This window comes from Otolemur garnettii, unplaced genomic scaffold (genome assembly GCF_000181295.1).
Source record: "Otolemur garnettii isolate 467f Iridium unplaced genomic scaffold, OtoGar3 scaffold00007, whole genome shotgun sequence".
In the NCBI taxonomy this organism is placed as follows: domain Eukaryota; kingdom Metazoa; phylum Chordata; class Mammalia; order Primates; family Galagidae; genus Otolemur; species Otolemur garnettii.
This window is the reverse complement of record NW_003852402.1, coordinates 37,767,980-37,783,435: the sequence shown is the minus strand read 5'-3', so window position 1 is coordinate 37,783,435 and position 15,456 is coordinate 37,767,980. Positions and strand designations below refer to the sequence as shown.

Sequence of the window (15,456 nt, the reverse complement as noted above, 5' to 3'; positions counted from 1 at the left end):
TAATTCTGCTATATTGAAGTCAATTGATTTTAAAAACTCCATTCTTTAGTGCTCATTTTCTTATTAAAGTTAACATCCAAAAAATGGAAAAATAAGCTTATTTTCCCTCAGCAAATTGGGATAACAATTTCTTTTTTGCCCAATTGCTGTGCGGTTCTGTCAGGGGCTGTGTATTGATGTGCCCAGCACGGTTCCTACAGCAACAGAGACACTGTTATTCTCACAATAGTTGCATTGCACTGGAAAACCAGTCATCATTTACTTTGCTAACTTCTAAATGCACCATTCACTGTAGGCAAGAATGCACATAATTTACAGTAAATCATAAAGTCTTTATAAGAATTCAACAATTTTAGCTTATTCTGCTTTTTGAAGAACTGTTCTTGTTTGCAAGTTTGGAATATTTTCTGAGCTTTTGAAGTTCTCCTGCTCAGTCCTTCCTTTTCTCCTTCTGGAGCTTATTTAATTGGACTAGATAAGCTGCATGTATTCCCATTACAGTAACACCGGATAAGTGCAATCTGAGATGGTGGCTTTTACAATAGAGATACTGAAAATGTTAAGGTTCACGAAATGCAGCATTCTTAAGATCACTATCTTGGAAGCTCTTTACCTATTCAATTTTGAGTTTGGAGTGGGTTGAAAAATAAGCCCCCTTCTTTGTATAAACCCGCTTACTTGATAGGTGTTTTGTTAATCTGCTTGAGGAATTGGCAGAACTCTAATAAGAAATTATTATTTGGGAGAACAACGAAAGCGATTTTAAGAAAATGAGGAGAGATTATTTACTTTTGGCAATATTATAAAAGTAATGAGCTTTAGTGATTTAAACTTGGAAGAATTTGAAATCTTCTTTTAAATCTTAAGTTAGATGGTGAGTATTCAATCTTTAAAAAATGTTTTGGAATCTTATTACTGCAAGGACTGCTGAGGAACTACCCCAAATAGTTTTGAGCACTACTTCTTATTGGTATTGGTTTTATTTCAACTTGTACACAGTCAAGAGCATACTTAACTTGCAGTATTTCTAACTATTTTTATATTAGTTATTTTTGTTGTGATATAATTTTATCTGCTTTATTGGGATTTATTAAATTCTAGAAGGTTTGCGAAGCTTTGAGTAAAAGTGGAAAAAAAAACACATACAAGAATTCTGGGAAGAATGTCATTAAAACAGACATCTTATTCAGTACAGTAGTTCCTTGACCACAAAGAAAAGAGGCCAAGTTATTGACTTTGTCGAAGTCATTTTATCTGGAAGTTTATTGTGTTTTCTGCATTATTGCAGATAAAAAGATTTATCAGGAGAGACTCATGCTTACCTCAGTTAATAAACAATGAAATCTTCATCATGCTATACTACACAGCAGAAGGTGTGGTTTCTGTCAGTATTTCTCATGTGATTCTGGCTCTGTCTTTCCAGAACTGACGATGATGAAACTTACTGCCGAGCGGCCACGGAGTATGCTAGAGCCTGTTCTCATGCCGGCTTCCCTATTCAAGACTGGAGAGATGACTTTCCAGCTTGCAGTATGTTTTTCTTAATTTTCCAAGTCCTGTGTACTTTCATTCAATTTTTTTTTGTGCTTTTATATTTTTAAAGATGAGGTCTTGCTTTGTCACCCAGGCTGAAGTACGGTGGCATGATCATAATTCACTGTAGCCTCAAACGCTTGGTTCCAGTGATCCTCCAGCCTCAGCCCCTCTGATTGCTGGGATAACAGTGGGAGCCACCGTGCCTGGCTCTTTCAGATTTATCTTAGAACTCAAAACCTATCTTAATACTCAAAACTAATGAAGTGCAAGGATTTGTTACTGATGCCATTATATCTGTGAGCTTGCATACTGTTTGAAACAAATTTGTAAAAATTGTGTATTTTTGCAGTTAAACTTTTTTGGCAAATTAAATATTTTGCAGGTTTTTTTTTTTTTTTAAGGCTCAGAGAAATTACAGCTTTTTTGAGAGAGAGGTGAATAAAATTGACTTACAGCTCCCTGTCTGCTCATTTTAGCTGATAAATGCGATGACAGCTTTGTTCATCGGGATTGTATCAGCTGCTGTCCACCAACCTGCACATTTGAGAGGCAGTGTCTTGGGAGCAACCTTCATTGCCTCGATGGCTGCTACTGCCCAGATGGTAAGTGCTGCGTGAAGAAACCAGGTCTGCATACTTTGTCCATGAAGAGACTAGGAGGAATAGCTACTGTTGGTTAATAAAAGACTCATTGCTTTGTCAATTTCTCAGGAAACTTGGAATCTAGAGTCTTGAAGTTACCCATAGAAAATCTTTTGCTCTCTTAATATTTAATGATTTCAATATTTTTGTTGCAATGATGAAAGCGAGTTGGAGGGAAAGCCTTTACATCTTTCCAATCTGTAGTTTTAATATTTGAAATTAAAAACAACTTAGCAGGTGATTAGGTATAGGATTTAAAATTAGGAATGAATCTGCTATACTGATAGACATTCATAAAGAATGTGGAGGGTTTCCTCAAACCCTTTTGTTTTTACAGATTAAAGAAATAGAATCCCAGAGATGTTAAGGGGTTTTCCCAATGTCATAAACTTAATAGGAACGAAGATCACCTGGAACCAGATCTGTTGACTTCAGTTGACTTTTCCGCCAATGTTACTCCAAGTAGGGTAAACTGGAGGCAGTCCTGAGCTGTTTGCAACCAGTCAATGACAGAATAAGGTGTTTGCCCTGGACAAGTGTGTCCAACCTGCGGCCCACGGGCCACAGGCTGACTTTGTGAGGAATTTTTTTTGCTTATCTGTGGTGTTGCATACCATGAAAAGTGTGCACAGACTTTTTTTTGCTAATCAGCTTTTGTTAGTGTTTGTGTATTTAACGTGTGGCCCAAGGCAACTCTTTATTCTTCCAAAGTGTAGCAGAGAAAGAAAAGGTTGGACACTCTTGTTAGAAGACTATCAACTCATGCACCAAAAAAAACAGTCAGTGCTTTTTTCTATAGTTTTACTATGAGAAAAGGTCAGGGGAATGCAACAGGGTTTTTAGTCACAGAATGAAGTAGCAAATGCAGCCCCAGTGTGCTGAACATTTGGGTGGCACGCCTGGCTCTTTGTCATGTGTGGGACAGTAGTGTCTTTCTCAAACCTTAACTAAACCAAAAATAGACTTTCTCCATTCTTCTGTCCCTTCTTCCCTCAATACTAGGAAACACTTTTTAGTTGACTTTATTTTATATGGTGAGTTTTGGCTGGCAGGTCATGGGATAAGAAAGTTGAAAGCTGCTGAAATTAACTTCTTTATAATGCAGCTACTGACCGAGAATCAGATTGTTGGTTATCTCCTTCAAAGTAAAGTAATTTGTATTTCCAGCACCTCGTGTAAGTGGTATTTATTTAATAAAATTTGGTCAAATTATTACATTTGAAGAATATAATATTTATTATTTCTTTTGAGAACTTGGTATATATATATATATTTTGAGAACTTGGTATATATTTTTATCAATTTCTCTAAATTTCTTAGGCCTCATCATGGAAAATGGGACGTGCATCTCCTTGGAGAATTGCCCGTGTAGTTTTCATGGATTAGCTTATGCAGTTGGTTCAAAAATTGAACAAGAATGTACTGAATGGTACGTGATCACTGTACAGCCAATTATTTCTGGATACCTAGTTAATTGACACCTTTATCATGACAGATGTTTAAAGGAATGTACTCACAACTGCTTCCCACCACCCCAAATTCTAAGACGTGGTTTGTATTTTATTTAAACACCTTAGGAAAGGAGTATTTATATTTTCTTTCATGATGTAATTCTTATCACTAATCTAGGTAATTCCATAAAATCTTATGCCTGTATGAGTCGGTTGCATTTTCTTACACGTGATCACTAATTTGCACATAATTTTACTCTTAGAACTTGACGGTGCTCCTGGGCTTCTCTGTTAAGTACTTCAGGGCTTCTCCATACTGTCAGTTTTTGTCCCATGATTAGAAATATTTAGAATTCTACATTAAATCAGCTGACACCTTGGACCAATGTAAGATCCTTCCAGGACAGTGTTAAAACGAAACAGAGGTCTTAATGTCCTCAGGCTCTTTCCCCTTTGGTGGCAGTGTACCAGTGTACGTAACTGAAATGCCCTTGGCTCCCAGACTGGTTCCTGTGTTACAGGAACTTTGCTTCTGTCCTCCAACAGTCACATCTCGGTGGGGGTGGAAGCTGGAATTTATCTTATATAAGAAAGCATTTCCTCTTTCTCTTTAATGTCTGATAATCTTCATTATTGTCAGTGATTGTTAAGTATGACAGACAATCTGTAATTTAGGTGCTACTCAGCCCCAAATTATCAGTCAACTGAATTTTGGACAAGGTGTTTTTCAAGTCATTTTATTCTGAACCTGTAAACATGACATATATGGGTACATGAATCAATACCTAGAGGCAAACTTAATAGTTAGCTTTTTGACTAATATTTCTGTAATGTCTTTTAGTGTCTGTGTTGGTGGAGTTTGGAACTGTACTGAGCATGACTGCCCAGGTAATGGTTTCAAATGTTTTTAAAGGAAATGTTTCAATTTTTTTTAAATTGAGGAGGAAGACAGCACTGATTTCTGTGAAGAGATCTCTTCTGTAACAAGGGATATATTAATAGTAATCTATAAATGCAGTTATTCAGAGGATAAATGGAAAATTGAATAGCTGATATCTTTGAGCAGGCAATTATGATAAAAAGTTTATTAGAAGAGTGTAAAAATTAAAAACCCTGAAAGACATGTCAGAAGACTATCATTTAATAAATATTAAATAAACTGGAGTGATATTATTTGGTCTCGTCAAACCAGGAAATTTTAAACACTTTCAAAGTTCTTTTTGATGCATAATTATTTACCCCATGTTGACTTCCTGGATTTTAAGAATTAACACGAGATTCTTTCTCTTTCTTCTCCTCTTTTTTTTTCTTCCTTGGTAGTTCAATGCTCAGTTGTGGGTGATTCTCATTTCACAACTTTTGATGGTCGGCATTATTCTTTTATTGGCATGTGCCAGTACATCCTTGTGAAAGGAACTGGAAAAGATAAATTCACAATTACTTTACAGAAAGCTCCCTGTGAGCAGGTAAGAACTGCCTTTCAAAATGACCAGAGGAATATGTATGTATTTATTTTTAATTAAATTTCATATCAGATTAAGAATGGTAACATGAGTGGAGAGAGTTGTTTTCTTCAAAGTCAAAACAAGACAACATTGATTATTAAGATACACTATCATTCTGTGTATCACAAAAGAAAGAAGTGCTGATAATTATTCTATAATTAATTATAGGTTAATAATATTTATTATAAGATACATTCCAACTTCAGATATTAAAATGTGAAAACAGATGTCTTGCACTAGATAAAATACTGTATAGTTTCTTTTTTTAAAGTATGTATACTTTTTTCCCCAAATATAGCCCTTTCACAAATATAATTAGATGACTTTCAAATACTTCAAATAAATAGGTTGGCAATCATGTGTAAGACTCTGGGTAGGACTTTACAGGGATAATCTTAGGGAATTTTCATACCAGGTCCCATATAGTCATGATTTGACTTGGGAAGTGAGATGTATACAGATAAATTCTTCGAAATGTATTCTCCAAACTTTACTTCACTATACAAACTTTACAAACATCACTATAAGCAGTATATTTGCAAATACTATTATAATTAACTTATAGATGAGATGTTACATAACCAGTTTAAGAAGTGAAAAAGTCAGTACATGAGTAATATGGGGACAAGCCCTGACATTTCTAAGAGCCCATTCATTCTCTCTCTCTTTTTTTTTTGTTTGGGATTCATTGAGGGTAAAAAGAATTAGGTTACACTGATTGTGGTTGTTAGGTAAAGTCCCTCTTGTAATTGTGTCCCGCCCCCAAGAGGTGTGCCATATAACCTCCATTCCCTTCCCTCCTTTTCTCTCTCCAATCCCTCCTTCCCCTACCCCCACCCCTTGTATTAGATCATCTACTGCCTTCATATTAGAATTGAGTACATTGGATTCTTGCTTCTCCATTCTTGTGATCCTTTATTAAGAAGAATGTGTTACTTTTTTGGACATTTTATGCATGATTGCACAATGAATCTAAATTTTTGTTTATTTCAACCTAGCTATTGGATTTTAAAGAGATGATTTTTGACAGTTTCGAACAAGTTTCATATCATTCTAAAGAGAATTAATGAATTTCATAAATCATTGGAGTATGTATTTTAGATCTTTTCTTGAAATAATAAACCCATTAATAATTTATAAATGAAGAAATAATTTGTAAACAAAGATGAAATTTGTATTCATCTCTCTAAATCAGGTAGTCAAAATTTTGCCAAACATCTTTAATTTCCTAGTTTCATTCTAATGAAAAGCAGTTATTTCCAACAAAAATTCTGAACAACTGTATTTACATTTTTTTCCAGTTTGATTTTGTTCTCTGCAACATATTGGAGTCTTGATTACCTCTGTATATAGACTTCCATTTCTCTTGGTTATTTTCTTTATTATGTTTAATATACTTGTTAAATCAATTTGGAAAGGTGCTTTATGTGCTGTTGAAAGCATAATTATTTTTCATACATAAAACATTGAAACATAATTATGTGTTTATTACTGAGAACATTTTAATGAATGTTCTTTGTAAAATATATGTATGTATACGGTGTGTTTAATGCATTATGTAAAGATATGTTGGGAATGGAGTTACATGAAGTAAGTTATTTGATAGTCACTTTGTTATATCTTTACTTATAGTGAAGCTTTCTATGTCTCAGAAACTTATTTACATGAACCTTTTTTCTCCTTTCTTCTCTCCTTCCTCTCCCTCCTCTTCTCCATCTCCCTCTCCCATCTTCCCTGTCTCTTTCTATGGTTCCGTCTCTCTCTCTGATTCTACCTCCCGTTCCTTTCACTGATTGTTTGGTTTTTATACAGAACCTCGGCTTGGTGTGCCTTCAGTCTATAACCCTAATTCTGGAGGATGATTTTAACAAACAAGTGACCCTAAGTAGGGGAGGACAGATCCTCACCAGTCCCAACCAAGGCTTCAATCTGAACGGTAAGAAGCAATGCTAGCAGTGTGCTTTCTTTATATTAAGAACAACAAATACAACCCCAAGTGTCTTCCCATTGGCTGATTACCTGACGTTTACCGAGTACCTGTGCATTACCAGGTCACCCCCTGCAGGTGGTGAGACACTGTGTCTGTAAGACCTGAGTTCCCCTCAAGTGATACAGAGCAAAAAGCGCCAAGCAAACAGCCATGACTTACAACAGATGTGAGAGTCCTGAAGATAATGTAGGAAGACTTCAGGAGGCTAAATGCAGTGCGGCCCATTCAGCCCTGGGGCGGGTTACAGGAATGGTTGGGAATGTTTAATGAAGGAAGTGATGCCACGCTGAGTATCTGAAAGTGAGGAATTACCAGGATGAAGGATTTGGGGAAAGAATTCTTGCAGAGTAAGGAGCTAAAGGAGTATGCAGCATGTTTAGGAGGAAGGATAATCATTTTGACATCACTCCATCAAAAAGAGGGGAGAGGAGAACCAGAAATGAGATTAGGGAAGTGGGTAGGGATGAAGCTGGGGAGGCCTTACATCCTCGTGTATGAGCATGAGGCCTCATACACCGCGGTTTCCTGGGACAGGCCCTGTTTATGCCCAGCGTCCCAGCACAGTGGTTAGTAACACTCTCTTCCACTCTCAGAAGTGCCTTGATTTGTATCACAAGTTACATGCTCACGCTACTCAGATGTCATTTCAGCTTGACATAGATCAATATGAAATTGTCATTTTGACCATTTTTATGTGTAAAGTTATCCATCTTCTATGGCTCAACCAAATAAGCTGTGAGTTTTAAGGAGTTGTTTTTTGCTAGATCGCTATCACAAGTGTGGAAGTAGCTTTGAGAGGTGCTAGACAGGAGACTTAGACAACAGTTAGGATGTTACCAAGCAGGGCATGCAGGGAACAAGGAGGACGCGATCCAGGGCAGTGACAGTAGAGGTGGAAAGAAGGTCAAACGAAGCTTGAGAACAGAAGTAGTCTGAACTTGGTGACGGATTGGATTGGGGTTGATTGGGGAGGCCAATGAAGAGAATGGAGTAATCAAAGAATGATTGTAAGAGTCACAATGTTGGTGACCAGACTGATGGCAGAGATTGTGACAAGGACACAGGAACAATGAAAAACAACTCTCTAGTGGCAGTTTTGGACATAAGTTTCTTGACACTAAGCGTATCTCATACAATGGTGTTTATTGGTTTCTGTGTCTCCCATTTTTGCTGGCAGTCTTAAGGGAATGGAACATTTTTGAGATGTACCATTTTCTTATTGAATTATGTCCAGTTTGGGGGAAAATTTATGCACACACAAGGTAAGAAAAAGAAATCAGATTTCAAAGTCTGAGCATGGTCCCCTTCCTCATGAGATGGTTGGGAATTAAAATTCCATGGTGACCTGACAACTGATTAAAAATATCTGCTGAAGACCCAGGAAGGAGGGAGAAGCAGGAAATGGGAGAACAGAAAAAAGGCGCAGGTGCCACGAATTGGCCCTGGAACGTGGGTGGGAGCTGAGAGCCTGCCTCCTCACCTGCTGGCATCTTGGATGGAGAGACCTGGTGTTGTCCTCCAGCATTTCAGAACGTGACTTGTGAATCTCAAAGCTGATTTATGTATGTTCATTTCCTGCAGGTATTGTTGAAATTCAAACTCTGTCATCCTTATTCATACTTCTGAAAACCACATTTGGTTTAAAGATTCTGTTTGGTATAGATGGGGAAAGAATTTATATTCAGCTCACTAGTGCGTGGAAAAGAAGAACTTTAGGTCTGTGTGGCACCTTTAATGGGAACATAAGGGATGACTTTCTGTAAGTATGATTTGTGTATAGTTAACATAATTTAATGACTTGCAATTTAGACGATATAAATTCATTAAAAATGTTTACTTAACTAAAAATAGCCTAGCAGTCACCGTTCCAAGGGCTTTACAAGGATCATCATGTTTAAATTGTACAGCAATCCCCTGATTAGTATCTTTATTTTTATAGATAAGGAAATCAACCAAGTCCCCACCCTGGCAAATAAATCATTCAAGGTTCCTTAGTTTATACACCGTGGAGGTAGGCTTTGGAGTTAGTCTGTGTGTCTCGGCCTGAGGGCTCACTTCTGTTCTCGCCTCTGCTACTTATCAAGCTTATAAGCATTTCATTTTTGGAAATTTGCTACCTTAAGAAAAAAATCTCAGCATCACTTTATATTAGTGGTAGTAAATGATACTTAAAAAATATTGATATAATTTGGTATTAATACTTCTAAAGCAACATTTTGCGATTTACTGGGATTTTGTGAGAGTTGCTGTTTCCCTGGAAGAAAAACAATACGGTACATTTGTACCCCTGGAATCGACTTTTCACCTCCTTGTAAAAAGACGCGGTGCTCAGTTTCGTATAAATGCTTGAGTCCCTATTATGGCACTAACAGCACAGTCGGAGCAATTAATGCAGAATGACATGGTTCTTATCCTCCAGGAGCTTGTCTTGCAGATTGGGAGGGGACAGTGACCTTTAGGAAATATATGCGGAATCTAAAAAAGTAAAATTCATAGCAACAGAGTAGAATGGTGGTTGCCAGGGGCTGGGAGTGGGGGGTGTGAGAGGGGGAAGATGTGGGTCAAAGGGTACAAAGTTTCAGGAAGGCAGGATGAGTAAATTTGGGAGATGGCTCATCCATCATGGTCACTGTAATTAATGATCGTTGCTAAGAGAGTAGATATTAAAGGTTCTCACAGTGAAAAATGCTACGTCTGCGAGGCCGTGGGTATGTTCTTTAGCTTGATTTAACCATTTTACAACATATTCTTATACCAAAGCATCATGTTGTGCACTCTAAATATATATAATTTTTACCAATCATACCTTAAGTTAAAAATACCTAGAAAAAGAGATATGTAGTGTTAGGCAGTGTATCAACAACATACAGGAAAAGCACTGACGTCGTCTTAGAAATTAGGTGTTAGTGTTTGTGGTTGTGACTAAAAGCACTGCGGGGCTGTGGAGAGCAAAGGGTTGTTAGCTGGGCAGCCAGGGGACACTGGGACATGTTACGGAGAAGCCATTCTCCAAACACCGTGATATGATGTGTGTTTTTTTTTTTGAGACAGTCTCACTGTTGCCGTCGGTAGAATATCACAGTGTCTCAGCTCACAGCAGCCTCAAACTCTTGGGCTTAAGCTAGCGGTTCTCAATTTGTGGGTTGCGACCCCTCTGGACTGTATTAAAGGTTTGCCGCATTAGGAAGGTTGAGAACCACTGGCTTAAGCAATTCTCTTGCCTCAGCCTCCCAAGTAGCTGGGACTACAGGTGTCTGCCACAATGCCTGGCTATTTTTGTTGTTTTTGTTACAATTGTCATTGTTGTGTAGCAGGTCCGGGCTGGGTTTGAACCTGCCAGGCTTAGTGTATGTGGCTAGCGCTGCGCTGTAACCATCGAGCTATGGGCACCGCTGCTTTATTTTTCCAATATTGTCTGCACACATACTCTTCTCCCTGCCTGGGTTTTTCCTCTTTCCTACTCCTTCTTATGAACTCCATTTATTGTTCATCCTCAACTCAGACGTTATTTGCCTCAAAAAGCTAGTTTATATCCTATCAGAAAAAATTAATTTAGACAGTGTGTTATCTAAGAACATTCACTGTTTAGCTGTCTGGTCTCCGCCCGTAACTGCGGGAGCTTGGAGAGCAAGGGTCATGTTCTTGGTCTTTGTATTCTTAGCACAGAATCTTACGCACGGCAGACAGTTAAATTGAGCTGAGGTAGAACTTCAGTGGGGCATCAAGAAGAGAATGCCGTGGACAAGGAGAACTGGCACTTACAATTAAAAACTGCAAAAAGGATTTTTTAAGATTTCATCTCTTGTGTGATTAATTTGCCTTTAGACTAGCTTGTTTTTGTTTTATGATTTGCACTCTTCATTTATTTTATTATTATTTAACATTGATAGCTTCATCACGCTTGTGAAACAGAAACTATCACGCAGCTTGGCCACGGTGTTTAGAAAGGAGCTTAAGCTGTCTTGATTCCCGTGTTTGTCAGGCTGGCTGTTTAACAGAGGGCAGAGCTGCCTGCCTCCTTCCAAGGCACCAGTCTTCTCTGTGGATAAACATTCCGGCATGATAAGAGGGCAGGATCATGTTTCAGAGTCAGAGATAACTTCCAAACAGCAGTTAGCTTTCCAAATGAAGTGTTTAAACTCCTTTACTTCACAAAGGTTAATGTGAATCTGAAAACACAATAGAATAGTAACTAGAATGACTTAAAATGTAATGACGATTTTGTATTCCTTATATAGTAAATCAACTATGAGCTGAAAGGTAATTTTATAAAATGAAATACAGTAAACAGACGGGTTCACGTGTTAGGTCTCATTTTTTAAATATTTATTGTTCTAAGTAAATTAAATGGAATAAGAGAGCCAAGGTCTAAGTCAGTTCCTCCTGGGAACCCTGACTGCCCCCAGCACCCTTACCGATTTTATTGTTCTTCCAAGGTGTGGAGTGGGCAGGAGAGGGAGGGAATGATAAGAAAGGGCTACGGTTAATCACGCAATTTCTTTGAGTCTCACAATTTTTATTTAAACAGAACAATTTTTTTTTTCTCAGTTTTGGCGGGGTCCAGGCTTGAACCTGCCAGCCTCGGTATATGGGGCCAGTGCCCTACTTCTTGAGCCACAGGCGCTGCCCAACAGAACGATATTTTGCATTAGGTGTTTGCTATATTTCTTTGCAGTTCTAGAATGGTTTTGATACTGAGAAATAGGGAGAAGGGGAAAGGGGAAATGGCGGGCAGTGAGAGAACAGCTCAGGCGGCTGCTTTAGTCTTTGAGCTAAATGGTCACCAAGGTCGTTAATCTACACGTATTAGGATACTACAGAGAGCTAAAGCTGACTCTTCCGCTTGGCCACGTTGGAGCACTAACAGCCAAGGTGGGTGGTAGGGTCAAAGCTTGCTGCAGGAGACCTGCTCCGCCCTGACTCCAAAGTGGCTTTGACGGTGTCTGACACAGTGTCCAGCGGGGACTGTCAGTAACTGTTGGTGATGAATTAATAAGCCTGGATGGCTGCTGGAGGCGGAGCTGCAGTTTTGGGTTCCTAAACACAGCTGTGTTTATAAGTATGGCTTTGGAAAGACAGATGTTTCTCTTCCCTCTTAGTTTGTTGAGAGATTAAAGATGTGAGTGCACGTGGATGAAGGTGCCTTTCATACCATCTTCTCTCAATTTTCTCTTCCTTTTTTTTTTTTGCCACTTGTGACGGAATCTCAATACATCAGGCCCCATAATAGAAATTGAAATATTGAACCAGAACTATAGACTATTCTTTGGGATATTTGTCTTTGCCTTGGAAAAATCATGGGAACCATCAATCCCCTACCTTCCACATGTACCATGTACCACAAACACATTAAAGTTTTGGTTGTGTGGTGAAGGGAGTGGGAACTGGGTTCGAATCGTGGCTCTAATACTTATCAATTTGGTGAAGCTTAATATTTCTCTGGGTTTCTGCTTTCTCCATAAAATGACAATGCTGATGTTTTCATCATAAGGCTGATATGAAGATTAAATACACTCATATATGTACGTCCAGGGGAAAGCCTCAGTGACGGGAAGCTAACTAACATCACTGCATTTTTTAAACTGTAGAGATTTAAAGCTCTAAGATGTCTTCGTGTATAAGAAAGATAGTATTCGCTTATTTAGGGATTGGAAGAGTATGAACAAATGAGTGGGAGACACTAGGATAAGCGCTGTCTTTGCTTTCTAGTTCTCCGTCAGGCATGATAGAGGGCACCCCCCAGCTGCACGCGAATGCGTGGAGAGTTTCCACGACTTGCTTTGCACCTGTTCACGTCCCCATGGTCGACCCCTGTAACGTCAATCAGCAAAACAGTGAGTCTTCCTTTCTGCATGTAAATTTAAGAAAAAAGTTCTGTGTATTGCTGGAGTTTTGTAAAATCAGACAATGATTTGAAATTCCGATTTTCTTCCTTATGATAAATTCAAGTCATTTCTCGCATATTTGTGCTCAATGTTATGCATATATATATTTCTATAGCCTAAGTTATTTTTTAAAAATGAAAATGGCTAATGTATTTTTTACTTTGCCTTTATAAAATCACTTATTTTAGGTGTTTAGAAATCCCTTCTTTCCAAATGTAGGCTAACATTTTGGAGCTTTCAGAGTCTTTCCATGCTAACGAGAAAGCATCTGGAAATACTCTGAAAAGACCATTGTCGTCCGGGATGTTCAATATCAGCTCTGTAGTGTGACACTTCAAGTGGCTGCTCCTGTTTATCACCATCTCATTACAAGGTCCTGCTCCCGGCGCACGTTATGGCTTCAGAAGCAGAAAGCCAGTGAACCAGGGAGATTTTGTGCCATCAGTGGGCAACAATTTGAGATGGTCATGATCAAATGCTCAGAGTGCCAATTTGGAATGACAGTGCAACTCACATGCCAACAATTTTTAGCTGCATTTTTTTTTGTTTTTTTTTGTTTTTTAGTAAAGCTGAAGCAAACTATGCTAAAGGCTGTTCACTTCCCAGTAAAGGACACACACACATATAGATATATATTTGTAAAATTACTTTATGAACAATATTAAATATTATTTGTTAACAATATTTCATATTATTAAATATAGTAGTGCATGCTTAAATATTCTATAATGTTAATTTATCCATTAATTGATTACTCTTACCAGTTTACTATTTTTATGTAGTTAAAAAAAAACTGTATTTCTAATTATTTACTGAGCATTCATGAAAAGCCAGAACAATTTCTGGATTTGGTAGTTTTGTGGAGGACTTCTGTTGATCGTCATATGTTTTTTATGATTCATGTGTAAGTTGGGGGTACCAGAAAGAACACAAGACAGTCCTTCTCCTTTTGGCTGCTTTTAAATTTGAAGTTTGTGACCTCTGTGGTCATTTTTCCTACCTCCAACGAAAAGGCTAGACTAGAGTTTCTGTCTCTATGATTTATTACTTTTCATCTCACGGCCATTTACAAAACCTTTCTCCATTCTGTCCCCAACTTTTCCCTAGTCTACCCTTCCCCTAGCTAGTCTTTTCTGGTTTGTCTCCCTCCTGGAAATTGTAGTGACTTTATTTTTCTTTATTTAACAGCAGGTAAAAGTTGAAGTAGAGTGCGGGGGCTAAGTCCAGTTTCCCTCTGGTCTTATCTTTACTTATCTCCTTTATTACATGTTGTCGTTTTGCTCTATTTTCCATCACTTTTCTCCCCATGCCTCTTGTCCTCTATGATACGTATTTTAGATATTATCCTTTTCTAACCTTGCCATGAACTGTGCTTTTTAAAAAACCTCATATACAGAAAGTTTCTCAAATAAAGAAAAATAAATACAAGTCAATAACTCTGATCTAAACTCTTTAAACTTTTGTTATTTCAGATTAATATGAGAGTACAGATGAGTAGGTTACAGTGTTTGTGTTTGTTAGGTGGGGTTCCTGTTGTAGTTGTCTCCTGAAGGTGTGCCATGTACCCATGTTAGGTGGGGTTCCTGTTGTAGTTGTGTCCTGTCACCCAGAAGGTGTGCCATGTACCCTTACATTATGCCCATTAGGTGAGGCCACACCAATCCCCCTCCCTCCTCACCTCTCATCTTTTTCTCTTTTCCCCTCCCCTTTCTTGAGTTAAATCCGATTTTTCTCTTCTGTGGGAATGTATTAGTTCATCTGCTGGGTTCATATTAGTATTGAGTACATTGGATACTTGCTTTTCCATTCTTGTGATACTTTACTAAAAAGAATGTTCTCCAGCTCTATCTAGGTTAATACAAATGATGTAAAATCTCCATCTTTTTTATGGCTGAATAGTATTCCATGGTATACATATACCACAATTTATTAATTCATTCATGGGTTGGTGGGCACTTGGGTTGATCCCACCCACATCTTAGCAATTATAAATTGAGGTGCAATAAACAATCTAGTACAAATGTCCTTATGATAAAATGATTTTTTTCCCTCTGGGTAGACACCTAGTAATGGGGTTGCAGGATCATAAGGAAGGTCTTTTTTGAGTTCTTTGAGGATTCTCTAGACTTTTTTCCAAAGAGGTTGTATTAGTTTGCAGTCTCACCAGCAGTGTAGAAGTGTTCTTTTCTCTCCACATGTGCTCCAGCATCTGCAGCTTTGGGATTCTGTGATGTGGGGTAATCTCACTGGGGTTAGGTGATATCTCTAGGTGGTTTGATTTGCGTTTCTCTGATGATTAGGGATGAGAATTTTTTTAATGTGTTTGTTGGCCATTCATCTGTCTTCTTCAGAGAAGGTTCTGTTCATGTTCATGTCTCTTATTCAGTGATAGACAGGATTGTTTGCTGCTTTTTTTTTGTTGTTGACTAATTTGAATTCTGTATAGAT

At 38.0% G+C, this 15,456-nt stretch overlaps 1 protein-coding gene across 1 annotated transcript in view; it reads left to right on the top strand.

The window, feature by feature from the left end:
* The window catches only part of OTOGL (otogelin like), a 154,454-nt gene that overhangs the window by 27,599 nt on the left and 111,399 nt on the right, over window positions 1-15,456 (top strand). The window contains exons 11-18 of the mRNA XM_003783387.1: window positions 1,424-1,530; window positions 2,013-2,138; window positions 3,498-3,606; window positions 4,470-4,516; window positions 4,949-5,094; window positions 6,946-7,069; window positions 8,705-8,882; window positions 12,833-12,957. Coding sequence (XP_003783435.1) covers window positions 1,424-1,530; window positions 2,013-2,138; window positions 3,498-3,606; window positions 4,470-4,516; window positions 4,949-5,094; window positions 6,946-7,069; window positions 8,705-8,882; window positions 12,833-12,957 — 962 coding nt within the window. The remainder of the gene's footprint in view (window positions 1-1,423; window positions 1,531-2,012; window positions 2,139-3,497; window positions 3,607-4,469; window positions 4,517-4,948; window positions 5,095-6,945; window positions 7,070-8,704; window positions 8,883-12,832; window positions 12,958-15,456) is intronic.